The sequence below is a fragment of the Nannobrachium achirus genome (genome assembly GCF_963921795.1).
Source record: "Nannobrachium achirus genome assembly, chromosome: 10".
Classification (NCBI taxonomy): domain Eukaryota; kingdom Metazoa; phylum Chordata; class Actinopteri; order Myctophiformes; family Myctophidae; genus Nannobrachium; species Nannobrachium achirus.
The window spans coordinates 44465414-44482913 of record NC_137819.1 but is presented as its reverse complement, the minus strand read 5'-3'; the positions used below and the strand labels follow the sequence as shown (position 1 = coordinate 44482913).

The window sequence follows — 17500 nt, the reverse complement described above, 5'->3', positions numbered from 1 at the left end:
CTTTGGAGTGCTTTAAAAAACATATGAAGCCAGCTCAACATTCTTTTAGGCACTCTTCATGCAGCGACAAGCGTGGGTCATCAATTTGTTGCTTATTGTCACTGGCTTCCATTGTACATACAGTATGTACCAGTAAGATGCCCTAAGGGCGAGAAGCGACCTCTCCCTAAAGGGCGAGGTCGGCACATTGGCACATGGGCGCTCTGGCATGTATATACCCTTCTGCTGAGCTGGTCGAGTCATCACTGTGATGTCAGAACAGGTCAGATATATCCATATATGGAGTCTCTGAGGTCAGATGTAGAGGTGCTCTATATATGGAGATCTAGGTGATGATCCAGTTGTCTCCACGATGGATATCCAGGGTTTGATGAGGTCAGTGTCGTGATCTTCATATAATGGAGATCCAGGTGATGATAGTAAGCAGTCTTGATTTGCAAATGAATTCTGTCTTGGCCATATATGGAGCGTCCAAATATGGGCATTGCCAAATATGGGCTTAATATTTAGGAATTTCCAGATATGAGCTTATTATTGATGACATCAGGGATCTCCAAATATGGGCATGGATATCCACTTGATGATAGTCAGCAGTCAACAGTGTGATCAGAACAGCTATAGACATTGAGGCGTTATGGACGGATGGACAGGATGTGCCGGTTTTCATAGTAAACGGCGACCTACGGTCGCAAATAAACAGCTTCAGGCGACAGGAAGTTTGCAGTCATACAGAATGACAGCGTTGTACACAAACGTAACAGCAGCAGCACAAAAGGTCTGCTCCACTGTTAGCCAATATTCTACAAGTAAGCTTGTCGTTAACAGCCTCAGATTTGGTGTCGAGCAAATTGTTTCCCCCTCTTTGTGTTTCAATCTCTTTGTGTCTCTTTGTCTCTTTGTTTTTCCCTCTCTCAACCTCTCTCTCCCTCTCCCCTCCCGCTTCAGTTTGTAGATTTTATTCAACAGCTATGAAGAGTGTTTTTGTGAAAGAGACGTTTCCGCTCGAACAATTCAGCCTTCTCAGACAAGCGCCGTTTCCCTGTCAAACTTTTACAGAACGTGTCTCTTAACTGAATGCGTGCTCTCTCTCTCTCTCTCTCTCTCTCTCTCACTCTCTCTCTTCTCTCTCTCCCCCTCTCACCTTCTCTGTCTATCACCTTCTTTATTTCTCTCTCATACTCTCACCTTTCTCTTTCTCTTTGTTGTTTTCTCGCTCTTTGTTGTCTCTTTGTCTCTATTGGCTTCCCATCTCTCTCTGCCACTTCATCTCTCTCTCTCTCTTATGATTTGAGTCTTGTGTTTTGATTTGTCTAATGTTATGTTTTGATGTGGTTAGTTGCTGTTTCAAATGATCACAGAAGAGCTGGCCTGGATTTTTTTGATCCAGTGACGTCTGTCTCTGTCTCTCCAGGGTCTGTGCACTGTGACTGCTGCCTTCCTCCATTTCTTCTTCCTGGCGTCTTTCTGCTGGGTTCTGACAGAGGCGTGGCAGTCCTACCTGGCAGTCATCGGCAAGATGCGCTCTCGCCTCATACGCAAGCGTTTCCTGTGCCTGGGCTGGGGTAAGGACACAGTGGTGGATTATGTCACGTAATCTGCAACCTAACTATTAGTTGTGGAATAATTGTAGTAAAAAGTCGAATGTTTGCCTCTGAGATGTAGTTGAGTAGGAACTGAAAGTATAGAAAGATATAGATAAATACCTCAAAACTGTACTTAAAGCCTGTAACTTTCTTTTAAATGAACGAAATGCAATATTGTCCAGTAGAGTATGTAGACAGAGTATGTAATTGCGACCGAAGGTCGCAGTATACCATGAGAAATGTCGCAGCTTGTCTCCGTCTGTCTGTCTGTCTGTCTGTCTGTCTGTCTGTCTGTATCAGTCCTTCCTTCAGTCAGTCCTGACATGCCCATATTATGGGCATTCCCAGATCACACTTGCAAATTAATTAATTAATCAATTGCCCATATATGGAGATCCCTGTCCCGATGTCATCAATATTAGGGCATATCTGGGAATGCCCATATTTGGTAATGCCCATATATGGGCATGTTCTGTTGAGATTGGGTAACTGATCCAATATACATCACTGGCCAGATATAGCCAAGAATTGGCGCGACCTCACCCTTTAGGGCGAGGTCGCATGACGCCCTGAGGCGTCTTACTAGTACAATACAACGTATACAATTGTGGTGGTTGTATTTTCTCTCCCTCCCTCCTCTATCTAGACATTTAGATCGTGTCACAGGTCATGTCTCACAGGATCCGACGCGAATTTTGACCTGATGGTCAAGATTAGATTTATCCCCTGAGCACGCAGGCAGGCTCTATAGGCTCAATGGTAAAACAATAGCAGCACTTGCCCAGGAAACCGAGTTCAAAGACCGTGTAGAAGAGGAAAGTTACATAGTGCTGCTTTAAGTAAAATACTTACGTAAATGTACTCTGTTACTTCCCACCACTGGATGGATTCATGCACATAGATACAGAGAGACACACACACACACACACACACACACACACACACACACACACACACACACACACACACACACACACACACACACACACACACACACACGCACGCACACACACACACACACACACACACACACACACACACACGCACGCACGCACACACACACACACACACACACACACACACACACACACGCGCGCGTGTTGGCACTCAAATGCTTGCACAAGGGCGCTCAAGCACGCGCGTCAACAGATGCACACAAAGCACATGCATGGCCTTTTTGTTTGTTCTTATCCTTTGTACACGATCCCGTCCATTCACTGTCCCGTCTCCATCCATGCCACACCACACAATGTACATCCTCCTCGGTGCGTCTCACTCGGCTCGTCAGCGTCAGAGTCGGGTTGGCGGGGGATAAAAGGGAAGGCGCGGGGATAACATCTCCCCCCGGAAATCACAGCCGCCATCCCGACATTTCAACAGCTATCGATCCCGACTATCTGATCCGCGGAGCCACAGATGACCTTAACCGATACGGTTGTTGGAAGGGACAGCCAGAGGACAAAAGAGGAAGAAAGAAAGGGGGACAGTTGTGGACGGTGGAGGTTGGGAGGGGGGGGCGGTGGACAGTAGGGATGGGACGATATGAAAATGTCATATCACGATTATTGTGACAAAAGAAATCGATTTACGATATTATCGCGATAATCAAATCCATTGTCCTGGAGAATATTTGCCAAAAAATAGCAGAACTTCTGAGCTTGTAGATCGGCATTTTTTTAGCAAAGACATTTGATAGAGAGTGAAAAAAAGACTGTATCAAGTAGGTATAGTACTTTTTACCAATTATAGAGGGTTTAATTGGTACCAGATATGCAGCTCGGCAAATAAAAGGCGGATTGATCCCAGTGCATGACGGAGGAATCACTCATGATTATCGTGAGTGTTTTCTATCACGATAATCGCTTATCGTCCCATCCCTAGTGGACAGTAGCTAAAGTGCGGTTACTCGAGTAGTGAACCTAACCACTTAAATCCCCTCATCGTTGAGCGGAAACCCTCAGGGCTTCAGGCTAGGGTCCCTTCAGTGTTCTGGCATTGGCCAATACACTCTTAGAAGCTTCCTCATCCCGTCCCCTAATTTGTCACTGGCTCTTAACGACCATGTCCCCCCCCCCCCCCCCCCCCCCACACACACACACACACACAGACACAGAAACCCAAAGAAAGGAAAAAGAAAATTCTGATTGAAATCAGTTGCCATGGTAACAGTAGACTGGACCGCGTGAGAGGGAGCAGACTGCATATGCGAGCGCTTTTTGTGTGTGTGTGTGTGTGTGTGTGTGTGTGTGTGTGTGTGTGTGTGTGTGTGTGTGTGTGTGTGTGTGTGTGTGTGTGTGTGTGTGTGTGTGTGTGTGTGTGTGTGTGTGTGTGTGTGTGTGTGTGTGTGTGTGTGTGTGTGTGTGTGTGTGTGTGTGTTGCAACAACTGTGTTTAAGTTGTGTTTTAGGGAAAGGTCTCTCTCTCTCTAATTGAAAGTTTCTGCCTCCTGGCGAGCGGTCAGGCCTGGCGTCCCACCATCTCCTTCCTTTAGCCCTAATGTGACTTTCTCTGATTGCTTTTCATGCGCAGCCATAATCACAGCTTTGTTAATTACATGAATATTTCTCAGCCAAGCTCATTATGAGCCCAGCATATTTCTGCCGTTTAGTTGGCACACGCTGGGTGACACACACTCATGTACTTGTGCACGGCACACGCACGCACGCACGCACGCACGCACGCACGCACGCACGCACGCACGCACGCACGCACGCACGCGCGCCACACACACACACACACACACACACACACACGCACACGCACACACGCACACACACACAAAGAATACATACACACACACACACACACACACACACACACACACACACACACACACACACACACACACACACACACACACACACACACACACAAAGAATGCATACATGATCAGCCCACTCACTTTAAATCACAGTTTCATAAACTCCCTTTCTCTGTCTGTCTCGCATCAACATACAGGGGCACACACCCCCACCTACACTCACAGCCCCCCTCCATATGGAGAACGTTGCTAGCCCGAGATGAAAGTGCCCCGGGAAGAGAAGCAAGCTTATAATATCTACAGCAGTGGTTCTGGGAAAAAAAGACCCCCACATTGGTATGCATTTGGCTGCAGACGCCCATCTGAAAAGATGTTATGCCAGGGACACCATAAGAGAAGATTTGTGTTATTAGAGAAAATAATATATACAGTATATTATTACAAATTCTTAAAAAATAGCAGAATGATGCTGAAGTGATGAAACTGATTTGGATGGGGACCCCCTGGATTTCCCCTCCCCCCAAGCACCCCTGGGGGTCCCTGGACCCCACCTTGAGAACCTCTGATCTACTCTATCTGGTTGGGGTTCAGAGAGAATAAGTCGCTCTCTTGCCTGTGGCTACGATCTCTGATCCAAAGCTAGCTTCCATGCCCGGAGCCAGACCCCCCACCCCAAAATGATATAGCTTAACGACCCCAGTGGCACCTTGTCAGTTTCAGTTGCATGTGTGTAAAGTTACCTGCTATTGCATGTACTGCTTGGCATTCAAATAGGAAGAGCTGTACGTGACCGTTTCTGTCGGAAGAACAACATGAGACTGGCGTGCGCTGCTACTTTCTGGCACAACCTAAAACACAGTCAGGGACGTGCTGGGCCCCTGATTCAGCCCGGGAAAAGAGTTGGAGAGGCCCTCATTGCACGCTATAGAGAGAGAGATCTCTCTATAGTGCTGCTGCTACTCAAATGTACCATTTCAGATCATGACAAGTGACAAGCTAGTGGGCCAATTACTGTACATGAGTTATATTTCGTTGTTGTCGAGTGGAAAACTTGTATGTCCAAAACCGTTTGTTTTGTATTTATCATTTTAAAAATGATCTAAACTAGTGAATACAGCCGATCTACAAGCACACAACGCCTCGCACCGCGAGGCGGTGTGTGCTTGTGTGCTTGTGTGCTTGTGCTTTGCAAGAAAATGTATACATTTGAAACTTGGAGATACAAGGTTTCTGTCCGACAGTGACGATTTACTTTGTTGGCTGCCCAGCCCCCAAAATGGAACGAAGGCAGACATTTTATTTTTAATTTTTTTCCTAATGGCCGGCCTGCACCGGCCGGGGAATGAACCGGCCGTTCGGGAGTTGTCCCGCTTTTCCCAATGGCCAGCACGTCCCTGAACACAGTTTTTCTCCCTCTCTCTCTCCCTCTCTCTCTCTATCTCTTCCCGGCAGGTCTTCCAGCCCTCGTTGTGGCTGTGACGGTGGGCTTCACCAGAGCCAGAGGTTACGGCACGGCGAGCTAGTGAGTACCACCCGAAACCACCCCATCCCCGCACACACCCCTGACTGAGTACTGCCCGAAACCACCCCATCCACACGCACACACCCCTGACCTCCCTCAACTCTGACCTTTTGATCTCATCCCATGTGAATCAGTTTATCCCCCTCGGATTTCATCTCCCCCCCCCCCCCCACCCCTATGCTCGGTGGGAAAGGGAAAGTGAAACGGGCATCCAGCGCCGAAACTCCGCCACCGCAGCCAATTACAGTGAAATTCTGTTAGTTGGGAGTGACAGCTCCTCTCGACTGAGCATCGCCCCAAACCACTTGCCTCAGCGGTAGCGAAGAAAAAAAACAATCGCTCGAGGTATTTTATGCATTGAAACGTATCAGTGCTCAAGCGTATTATCAGAAAAGTGTTTGTCTGCTACGTCAGTCGGGCGTGCTTGGTAGTTTGGGTGGCAAATTTCATACACATTTGGCCCGAGCAGATAGCAATGGAATATATTTATAACGACTCGTACTCCATGACTTGCAGTTAATTGCATTCACAGATATATCTGCAAAGTAGGTCCTGGAAATGTTAAACCAAGCATTTATTTATTTTATTCTATCCCCCCTCTAATGGATATGTAATTTCCACAGAGCCTCACATTCATAGAAGCATAATGGACCATTAGTGACTGGTTTGCCTGTGAATGGACAATTCACTGTATATAATACATCTGAACTGTGTCAACCACAGTACTCCTCCAGCTGAAAATGAAACCATTCCACTGCAATCTTTAAGCTATTAGCTATTGTAACACGTTACTTGGATTAGAATTCCTAAACAGTCAACTTCTCCTTAGTTTTCTGTCTTCTATGTACTATATTAAGCAACTCATTAACTTGAGAACTGTGTTTTACTAAACATCCCGCTCTAAGCTTTTGGCCCATGTGTATTATTCTTTTTTATTTTTATTTTTTGTCGCTCTCTCTCTCTCACCCTCTCTGTTATTGAGCTGTAATTAAGACAACCCAGAAGGTTCCGTATACTACGATCATATCACTGGGGGAGAAATCTGAACTCATTAAATCTCAATAAGGCTCAAACTGAAATGAAATTACGCAATCTGGGGATGTGTGTGAGCTAATGCACTGTACACAGTGAACGTACGATGTACCAAGGGCCCTGCTCAAAGTACTTTTGAGCCTTTGAAAATGTGTGCTTTACCAGAAAGTTAGAGTTGGAAACTGTGGATTTCTTTATCTTTTTTTTTCTTTTCTTTTTTGCATACTAGTAGCGCTACTGAGCAAAGTGAATCCCTATTCAATACAATAACAATAACACTAACCACATTATTTTCAGGCACGCACGCGCGCACAAACACAGATGGATTTACACTAGCTATGCACACAACTTAGGCACAGAGCTGGTATTGTCAATCAAATCAAGTGGGCATAAGCCGCAGCGTTGAAACCCAGATATCAACATCCAGGACTTAATTTGATGAACAAAAAAATGGATTCTAACCAATCTGTGTTAGTGTATATTAATATAATATAACTAGCACATCTGCAGTGGTTGCTGGTGCATCCAATGTCTTGGGGCCTGTACTACCAAGCTGGATTTGGTGATTTGTGAGGTAACTTCAGGTTTTCAGAGTTTACGTCGTGGTTGTAATCAGGCGTGCATCACCATGGTAACTTATGCTGGACACCCAACCTGCTTCCGAGAAGGTTATGTCTTAGATAAGAGATCAACGCATATAAAAGCATCGCTTACTGACCAATCAATTGTCTTCCCATGGAGCTTGGTGTGCAGATCTTTGGCAAAACCCTCTGACTCTCCTTGACGTTCTTTCATATGAAAGGCATAGATTCTCATTGGTGGGACTGAGTTTTCTGTGTGAGCTATTGAGCCGTGAGCACTTGGCGGCAAGCAATATCAAATACATTTCTTTGTGCTTAAGTTTACCCATATCATCCTACAACAGAGACTGATTGAAGCAATAAAGCCATTTACTTGTACTTTTAAGATATGGAAATAAGCCTGCTGCTTACCACTTGTTTTACACCACCAGGGTTGTAGCTGAAAGAATAAGGCTAAAACTGTCATCAAAGCAACATATAGAATAGGTAAAATGTATATATAATTATAGTCAGTTCTACTCTGATGTGCTTGTCTTTTTTTAATGGTTCTTTCTTATTCACAGTGATATTTTAAGCCTTCTGCATCAATACGCATTTGCATACTGTAGTCAGCATATTTATTTTGCTAGCAGTCATGCATTTGCCAGCTGCAACTGTGGCCTGTATGCTATGTTTCAATATCATTATACACTAATGCATACGGACTGTAGCTTTTAAACACTGTAAACATTGGAGCCTTGCAAATTTTAGTCAACGTAGTCATTGTGGTGTGACAACATACTCTACGTCTGCAGAAGTCCAATTGTGAAAAGCAAATAAACAAATCCATGAAGAAATTAAACATGTCTTTGTTTGCTTAGCGCGATGAAGTATGGAAGTGGATTTTGACATATCTGCTGCCAAACAATCACAAACAATCTTTTACAAAAAGCACTACTGTATAGATGATACAGGCTTGTTGCTGGCGTTCCGCTAACTATTTCTTTCCTTCTTGTGTTCCTTGTTTTGTAGCTGCTGGCTGTCCTTGGATGGTGGTCTACTTTATGCCTTTGTTGGGCCTGCTGCTGTCATTGTTCTGGTGAGTTTTGATACAGTGTTTCTCCTCGCTGTCAGTCAGCTGGTCGCCATAGTCTCCAATCTCAGGGATTTTTTTGACAGTTATGTGTTGATCTGTGAGGAGTTTACTTTGATTTAACACGCACACACACACACACACACACACACACACACACGCACGCACCCCCATACATGCATGCCCGACACGCACACAATTATGCGGACAAATAAAAAGGAAAATTTTACAGCAAGCACTTCAATGTTTGATTTGATCAAAGTCCACTGTGATGAAACATATTACAGTTCCTTACCACTACCCAGACACCCTGACAGAATAATCTGTCTAGACAATTCTCCCACTCACCACACTCAGATGGGTTAAGAATCTTACAAGTTAGGCCTTCCCTTTTTTTCAGATGGGCTTTGTGTTTGTTGGCTAGCTTTGTGTTATAAGCGTGTGTGTGTGTGTGTGTGTGTGTGTGTGTGTGTGTGTGTGTGTGTGTGTGTGTGTGTGTGTGTGTGTGTGTGTGTGCGTGTGCGTGTGCGCGTAACGTTTTGAACACCAGCTAGACACTTTTCTGTGTCACACCACGGCATTTTGAATTCCAATTAAAACACGTCATGGCGTCTGGGCTGTAAACAAAAGGACATCTTTTTTTGTCACAGTAATACTTTTTGAGCGTTGTGTTTATCAATCTGTCAAAAAACAAACAAAATAAACTATGTAGAAGAGAAGATAACAATTATTTACAAAAAGAATCACCGGCTGTATTATGTTTTATTCATGACATTTTAAATTTCACTATGTTGCGTGTGCGAATGCATTTGTGTGTGTGTGTGTGTGCGTGTGCGTGTGCGTGTGCGTGTGTGTGTGTGTGTGTGTGTGTGTGTGTGTGTGTGTGTGTGTGTGTGTGTGTGTGTGTATGCGCGCGCGCATGCCTTTAAGTTCATGCCTTTGATTCCATGTATTTGCAAATACTGCTCTGAACAAGGGATGGGACGATAAGCGATATTATCGTTTATCGTGATAAAATAACACTCACAATAATCGTATTGTGGAGATTTAATTTATCGTGATATCGTCCTCCATCATGCACTGGGATCAATTCACCTTTTATTTGCCAAGCTGCATTTACGGTACCATTTAAACCCTCTATAATTGGTAAAAGGTACTTCTAACATATGTACTTGATACAGTCTTTCTTTCACTCTCTATCAAATCTCTTAGCAGATCTACAAGCTCACAACGCGACGCCTTTGCAACGCGTTGTGAGCTTGTATTTTGGCAAATGTTCCGGCCTAGGATAATAGATTTTTATTATCGTGATAATAACAACGTAAATCTCGATTTCTTTTGTCACAATAATCGTGATATGAAATGTTCATATCGTCCCATCCCTACTCTGAGCGTGTGTGTTGTCATGTATTTGCCCCTGAATTTGTGATCTACAGTAAGTACCATTGCGTGCATGTGTGTGCGCGTGCCTGCACATGTGAGCTACTGTATAACGGCGGCTCAGGGTAGAGCTACATCAAAGGTCTAATACGTGTGATATGCGTGTATAGATGGTGCGCCTCCTTCCCCAGCTGGTGCACGTGGGTCCCAGGCCCCCCAGTGTTGTGGCTAGGGTCTACTCCAACAAACAGCTGTAATGAGAGCGGGGCGTCAGGCAGAGAAACACACGGCTTCCCATAGGACTCGTCTCTAATTAATGAACCTGGCCCTGGGCAAATAGCAGCACGGAGATGCTGCTGACTCACAGAGCGCGCCCGGCCCCAGACATGACTGGAATGGCAATGGCCTTTGCCCATAGTCTGGCACTGGATGGGCATGTATCCATGCCAGATGTAGACACAAAGAGATGATAGAATATACCCAGAGAAAGGATATGGCATCGTCAGAGGCTAAAGAGAAGAATGCTCCCTGAAATAAAACGGAAATGAATCGCTTAAAAGCGGCGATGAAAGGTCTAGGGAGATTTTGCAGTTTGCTTTCCAGTTCATGTTAAAAATGACAGCAGGGTAAAAAACATGGCAGGCTGCACAAGACCTTAGTACATCATGATAATATAAGCAACGCAGCTGCAGCTAATAAGTGTTGGTAATAGTACACCATGGCTCTGGACCTCTAGCTAAAAGGTCCTGGGTTCGATTCCCGCCGGGGGACGCTGTGGGCGCTGGGGGCGTGTTCCCTCGTCCGTGTCATCAGCGCCCACACCCTAGGTGGGATTGGCAATAGGGCCTTTCTGTGTGGATTTTGATGTTCTCCTCGTGTCTCCCAGGGTAGATACCCTCACAAAAACATGCAGTAATCCTGGTCTCTATAATGCCTCCCCCTGGCCAGCCGGGGCGCCTGATGGAGGGGAAAGGAACTGGTTGGAATAACGTGTTCCTTCCACGCGCTACGTCCAAACCGGGGAAATCCCCACTGTCAGGTGAAAAGAAGCAACTTGGACTCCTCATGCATAGAAGGAAGCATGAGGTCAGTCCGTTGTCTTCCCAGGCGCGGCAGAGGGAGAGCAGAGCCCAGGTTTACATAGGCAATTGGCACTGGGTGAAAATGGCTTACAAAATCGTGGGATAAAAATTATGAATGTAACACAGCCACTGTCAATTTCATAGGCAGCAGCTGCACTGTTTAGCCTGCCATGGTTTTGTGTAGCCTACAGTACATGTTCTTTAATCTGCTTGTATCTGCTTTTACCCAGAAAACAAACTACAACTCAGCCAAGTGTTTCATGCCCCCTTTCAGCCCTGTATAGTTTTGCCGTACAATGAATAGTGAAACGTGCAGATCTACAAGCTCGCATGCTTGTACAGCTGCTTGTGAGTTGTAGATTTGCTATTTTCAGTATTTGTTTCATTTGTATTTATTATTTTCTTCATTTATTTTTTAAAACAGTTCTAAATGGGTATTCCAGAGATAATGTGGTTAATGTACTGTGGGATTAGAAAAGAGAGGACAAATGATTATTCCCTCAGCCATACTGTAGGCTGCTGTGCAAGGTCAATTCTTCTTCCACAGCCCCCATGCACAGTTTCTCAAAGGAAATTCAACCGGCCACCTGTACCTCTAAACTTCAGCCGCTTAACTAGATTTCCACAACTTGTATATCTTGATTATAGGAGTATAACTGACGATGGTGACAGATTCACGGTAGACGTGACTACAACAGATGTTATAATAAATACATAAAACCCCACATTACTTTTTTATCTTTCACATTAAAATTCTACAGTTCCATTAAGCCAGTCGTGGGACATGATTTTGTGTCTCATAATAAGGATGTGAAATCAAACCAGACCTGAGGTGGTCGGTCATTAAACCTCCTTGATCAAGAGTAACAACCCACCCGGCAACAAGCGATAACTAATAATCGCATGCCGCATTAACACTATCGCCGACAAAGGAACAGGCTACACGCTCTTTGCAAAGGAAGCAGGCAACATGAAGCTACAATTCAATTCCATTCCATTTTCAATTCAATTTTATTAGAGTGCCAAATCACAACAAGTTAATATCAAATCAAATCAAACTTTATTTATAAAGAACATTTACAACAATAGAAATTGCCCAAAGTGCTGTATATGGAAGGCATCAATGAACATCAGCAGGCACGTGCACACATAGACATCAAAGGGGGCTTGAGCCCCTGCACTTTTGTAAAAAGTGCCCTCTCCAGACCATGAATGCAGTTTTCACTGTGGTGAAAGAAACGCAAATGCCCTCTTTCCATGCCATACCTGAAGGCAGCATTCAAGAGAATTGCTTTGTCCAAACTCGCCTGAACTTGAATGCATCTTATGTTGAAAGAATTGCCCTCTTTGTGTAGAAATCCATACCGTTATGCCACATCTTCAGTATTGACTTGATTAGATGCTTAGTTCAGTGCGGTATCAAGTACCGAAAATAGACAACCTCCAAGCTCACAACGCGTCGCAGCGTGACCCGTTGTGAGCTTGGAGGTCTGCTATTTTCAATATTTCCACCAAAAGGCCCTTTTAGAGATTTCAGCCCCTGCCTCTAACATTCTCTGCACGTCCTTGAACAACAGGCCATAGGAAAAAAAAGAACAAATAAACATACAAAGCAAGTTGTATCAGGTCACTTTACATTTACATATAGAGCAGAGAGACAAGATTGTCCCACACTGAGTGACAAAGGACCACGCTTTTATCACTGCTAGTGTGAACAAACACAGCATCATTATCATGTACTGTACAGTATAGAATTGATTATGCACTGTTTTTCATCTCGTTCTCGTTTGTAATTGCGTGGGGGCATCTTACACCTCTGGCTGTCAGTCAGTCAGTCAGTCTTTTAAAGTCTGCTTGCTGCAATCCTGTGCAAGCCACAGTGTTCTGCGCCTTAATCGCTTAACTCCTACATACTTCCCCCAGGGCTCTACAGCAGGGTCTCTCAACGTGGGTGCCATGATGCAAGTCCTGGGGTGCCACAGGATACTTTGACCATATTTGGAATTCATCAACACCTGCTATTTTTACAGAATGTTTGCCCCAGAATAGGGATACTAGTGTTCAAGTGGTAAAACATACAATATCCTGCTGGGCTGGTTCATAATCTTCACCTCAAAACCTTATGACTAAACAACTACTACCAAAGGTCGCAGTTTACTATGGGAAACGGCACAGCTTGTCCGTGTCAGTCTGTCTGGACGTGTAGACATGTACACATTTTTATGGTCTATGGGTTTGTCGCTCTGACACTGTGATGTCAGGGGAACCACTCTTAACAGAATGGGTTTGCCGCTCTGACATCATGCTCTGGCTTCACTGTGATGTCACACTAACAGAATCCCTTTTATGCCCATATATAGAGTTACTAACATAATCCATATTATGGCCAAGACAGATGGCCAAGACAGCACATATCTATTTGGCTGGTTCTACAGACAGGGATCTACATGTATGGGCATAACAGGGTATGATGTCAGATGTCATAGACATCATAGGACTTTCACATAACGAATAAATGAGTAAGCATGTTTGGACTCTCAGGTACCAGGGGTCTCCATATATGGGTAACTGGTCCGATATACTGTACATCACTGGCCAGATGGCCAAGAATTGCGACTGAGGTGCATGTTTGAGGTGCATGTTGCCCTGAGGTGTCTTACTAGTTATAAGCGACTTTGAGCTTCTTCGTCTGTTTGCTTATTTAGGACACTTGCTTCAAAATGTTTTAGTTATCATTTAAACTGGTTCTCAAATATTTTCATGAAAATGTGTTGTGCCAGGGAGCCCTGCATCAGATTTGTATTCCAAATATTCCACTTTTTAAGAGTTTTGTTTTTAATGGCAGATCTACATGTTTGTGAGCTTTTAGACCGTCTATTTTCAAGGAGCCCTTGGTTTGAAGCGCTCGTTCTTTTGGGCTTGTTTTCCCTGGCGTGGTTTGCCTATTTCTCTTGCAAAGTACGGCAACACAGAACACAGGTTCTTTCTTTTTTTTTCAATTTCCTGACCACCAGCTTATTGCCTGGCCATTATATTGTGAAGCACTGCGCGGCGGTTTATACAGTATGATTTCATATATTTCACAGTCATTTGGTAATGACGAGGGGAAGGCGAGGGAGTGAGAGAGAGAGAGAGGAAGGTTGGAGTAGAGGGGAAAGACCATGGGAGAGCATACCAAATGAGGATTATAAAGGGACATGTCATCCGTGGAGAAAATCCCCCAGATGGGCAGTGTTTCCCGAATAGAAAATGTGTGGCTGTGCCAAATCTAGGCTTGGCTAATAGTGTGTGTGTGTGTGTGTGTGTGTGTGTGTGTGTGTGTGTGTGTGTGTGTGTGTGTGTGTGTGTGTGTGTGTGTGTGTGTGTGTGTGTGTGTGTGTGTGTGTGTGTGTGTGTGTGTGTGTGTGTGTGTGTGTGTGTGCGTGTGTGTGCGTGCGTGCGTGCACACATAGACATGAAAGGGGGCTTGAGCCCCCGCCCCTTCATCCGTCTGTAAAAAGTGCCCTCTCCAGACCATGAATGTAGCATTTACTGTGGTGAAAGAAATGCAAATGCCCTCTTTCCATGTCATACCTGAAGGCAGCATTCAAGAGAATTGCCTTGTCCAAACCCTCCTGAATCTGAATGCAGCATCTCTTGTTGAAAGAATTGCCCTCTCTGTGTAGAAATCCATGCCGTACATCACATATCCAGCATCGACTGGATTATGCTTAGTTTAGCGTGGTATCAAGCACCAAAAATAGCAGACCCCCAAGCTCTCAACGCGTTGCGCTGTGACGCGTTGTGAGCTTGGAGGTCAGCTATTTTCCATATTTTCACCAAAAGGCCCTTTTAGAAATTTCAGACCCTGCCTCTCTAACATTCTCTGTTCTACTTTTGTGCGATGGCCATATGATGAAGCAGTGCTTTACTTTGCGAACAAATGTACACATTTGAAACTTGGAGATACAAGGTTTCTGCCCGACAGCGACAAGATATTTGTCAGACTGAGCAGGTAGGCAGGCTCAGTAATCAGTAAGGAAAGGCAGAGTGAGAACAGCATTGCTTATTCAAGGCACTAAACAGCTGCATCTTTTTTTTTTATGTTCGTCAGAATGTGCATCAGCAGTGGTGTTCATTCCAGTGAAATGTTCACAGGATTGCAGAGAAAAGCGTAACGCCACAATCAGTGTCTCTAAAAACCTTCAATCATATTTCGAAAGAAACTATTAACTTCCCCCTCATTTTCTCTCTCTCTCTCTCTCTCTCTCTCTCTCTCTCTCTCTCTCTCTCTCTCTCTCTCTCTCTCTCTCTAGGTGAACATGCTCATTGGAATAGTGGTTTTTAATAAATTGATGTCCAGAGATGGCATCTCAGACAAGTCTAAGAAACAGCGGGCAGGGTAAGTTAACCTCCGCCAACTCACCACCACGCACGTCGCACACACACACACACACACACACACACACACACACACACACACACACACACACACACACACACACACACACACACACACACACACACACACACACACACAAAGCACACTGACTATTGACCTATACCCACACGACTGTCAATTCTGACACTCCCCCGCTTCATTAGATGAAATCTAACCTATGACAGGCACACACGGAGTGATCATTGCCATGGTTACCAAGTCATGTGTTTGTCAAGGATGTGTTGCACAACACAGCCTCGCGCCTACCAAAATTTAATAAAAACAGCTACTTTGAAGACATCCAACATTCAGTTTGGCAAGGACATGATTAGACACTCGCTGTTGCTTCTTCACGCCTCTGAAAGATCATTGGCACAGTAGTGAGCGCCACATGACACGTTATGCTAATTTTATTCGACTGAATTAGTATTTATTTATTTTCAGATTGCACACAAGCAAGTGCACACAGATAGTCACATATAAACAGAGTATCACAAACACAAAACATGCAGTGGTGTACAGTAACTAAGTACATTTACTTAGGTAATGTACTTAAGTACAATTTTGAGGTATTTGTACTTTACTTGAGTATTTCCAATACAGATCCAAATATTGTACTTTTTACTCCATTACATTTATTTGAAAACTTTAGTCACTGGATACTTTTATAATATTATAAAATATACATTAACCCACTCTAGACCTATTTTATCCCTAGGCTATTTGAAAATAGCCGATCTACAAGCTTGTAGATCCTGTAGATCTGCTATTTTCAAACATTTTGTACTTTTACTTGTGGTGCTTTTGGTACATTTGGATGCCAACACTTTCGTACTTTTGCTCAAGTACATTTTGAATTCTGGACTTCTACTTGCAACAGAGTAGTTTATATTGCAGTATTGACACTTTTACTTAAGTAAAACATGGGAGTACTTTTTTCCACCACTGAAAACATGCGCACAGTTGTGGATAGTGCGCGGTCGGTGCATGTATGCAGGCTCTCATATCGTCACTGTCGGGCAGAAACCTTGTATCTCCAAGTTTCAAAATTTTTAATTTTTTCGCAAAGTAAAGCCCTGCTTCATCATACAAAAGCACAAAAGTAGTGAAAACAGCAGATCTACAAGCACACAACGCCGCGCACCGCGAGGCGTTGTGTGCTTGTAGATCGGCTGTTTTCACTAGTTTAAATCATTTAAAAAATGATAAATGCAAAACGAACGGTTTTCACCCGACAACGACGATATCCAATGCGCAGCACTGAATTTCTAATTCCATCCGCGGTGGTTTTATCATCCTTACTAATCCAATGAGTGCAGATATCTGCTGCCTCCAGCCATATCTGTGTTTCCAGTTCCATACACATCAGTTTAATCTTCTCTTCCATCCCTCCCCCTCCCCTCTCTCTTTCTCTCCTCTCATTCTCTCCATTGTCGGTCGCTCAGACAAATTAAAAATCAGTGCTTCTTTGCAGCAGCAGCAGCTCCAAAGGGGTTAACAATAGAGAGACAGGCTCTTCGGGGGGTTTGATTAGCTTTTACCCCCGGTGATGCAATCGAGATTAAGCAAATTAATATGGACAAACACGTTTACACTGTATGCATACATCACAGGGTATGTGCATGCATGCACACATACACGCATATTGTGTACACACACACACACACACACACACACACACACACACACACACACACACACACACACACACACACACACCTTTTCACATTCACACCTTTTCACATTCACACTTACAGACAGTAATGGAGGAAGCACTCGTGTTTGTTACACAACCACTTAAACCATATAATATACTTGGTTGACCAGAGTCCCTCAGGGCTCTGTACTAGTAAGCTTTCTCTTTGTTTTGCTCTACATTAAATATCTTTGCGAAAAATAGCTTGTAGCTGCTATTTTCTGCTACAGTTTCCCCACAATATGGATGCTGGAGTTTAAGTGGGTATAAGGCAAAGTAGGAATTGCACAATAGAGAAATACTCATAAGGAAAAGCATTAAGATGTTGAACCTGAGTAAAAGTGCCAATGTATTTGCATCAATATATACTTG

General features: G+C 44.1%; 1 protein-coding gene across 1 annotated transcript in view; it reads left to right on the top strand.

Annotated features, from left to right (window-relative positions):
- The window catches only part of adgrb2 (adhesion G protein-coupled receptor B2), a 356837-nt gene that overhangs the window by 279825 nt on the left and 59512 nt on the right, over nt 1-17500 (top strand). Inside the window, exons 20-23 of the mRNA XM_080734701.1 lie at nt 1412-1562; nt 5796-5865; nt 8490-8556; nt 15308-15393. Coding sequence (XP_080590827.1) covers nt 1412-1562; nt 5796-5865; nt 8490-8556; nt 15308-15393 — 374 coding nt within the window. The remainder of the gene's footprint in view (nt 1-1411; nt 1563-5795; nt 5866-8489; nt 8557-15307; nt 15394-17500) is intronic.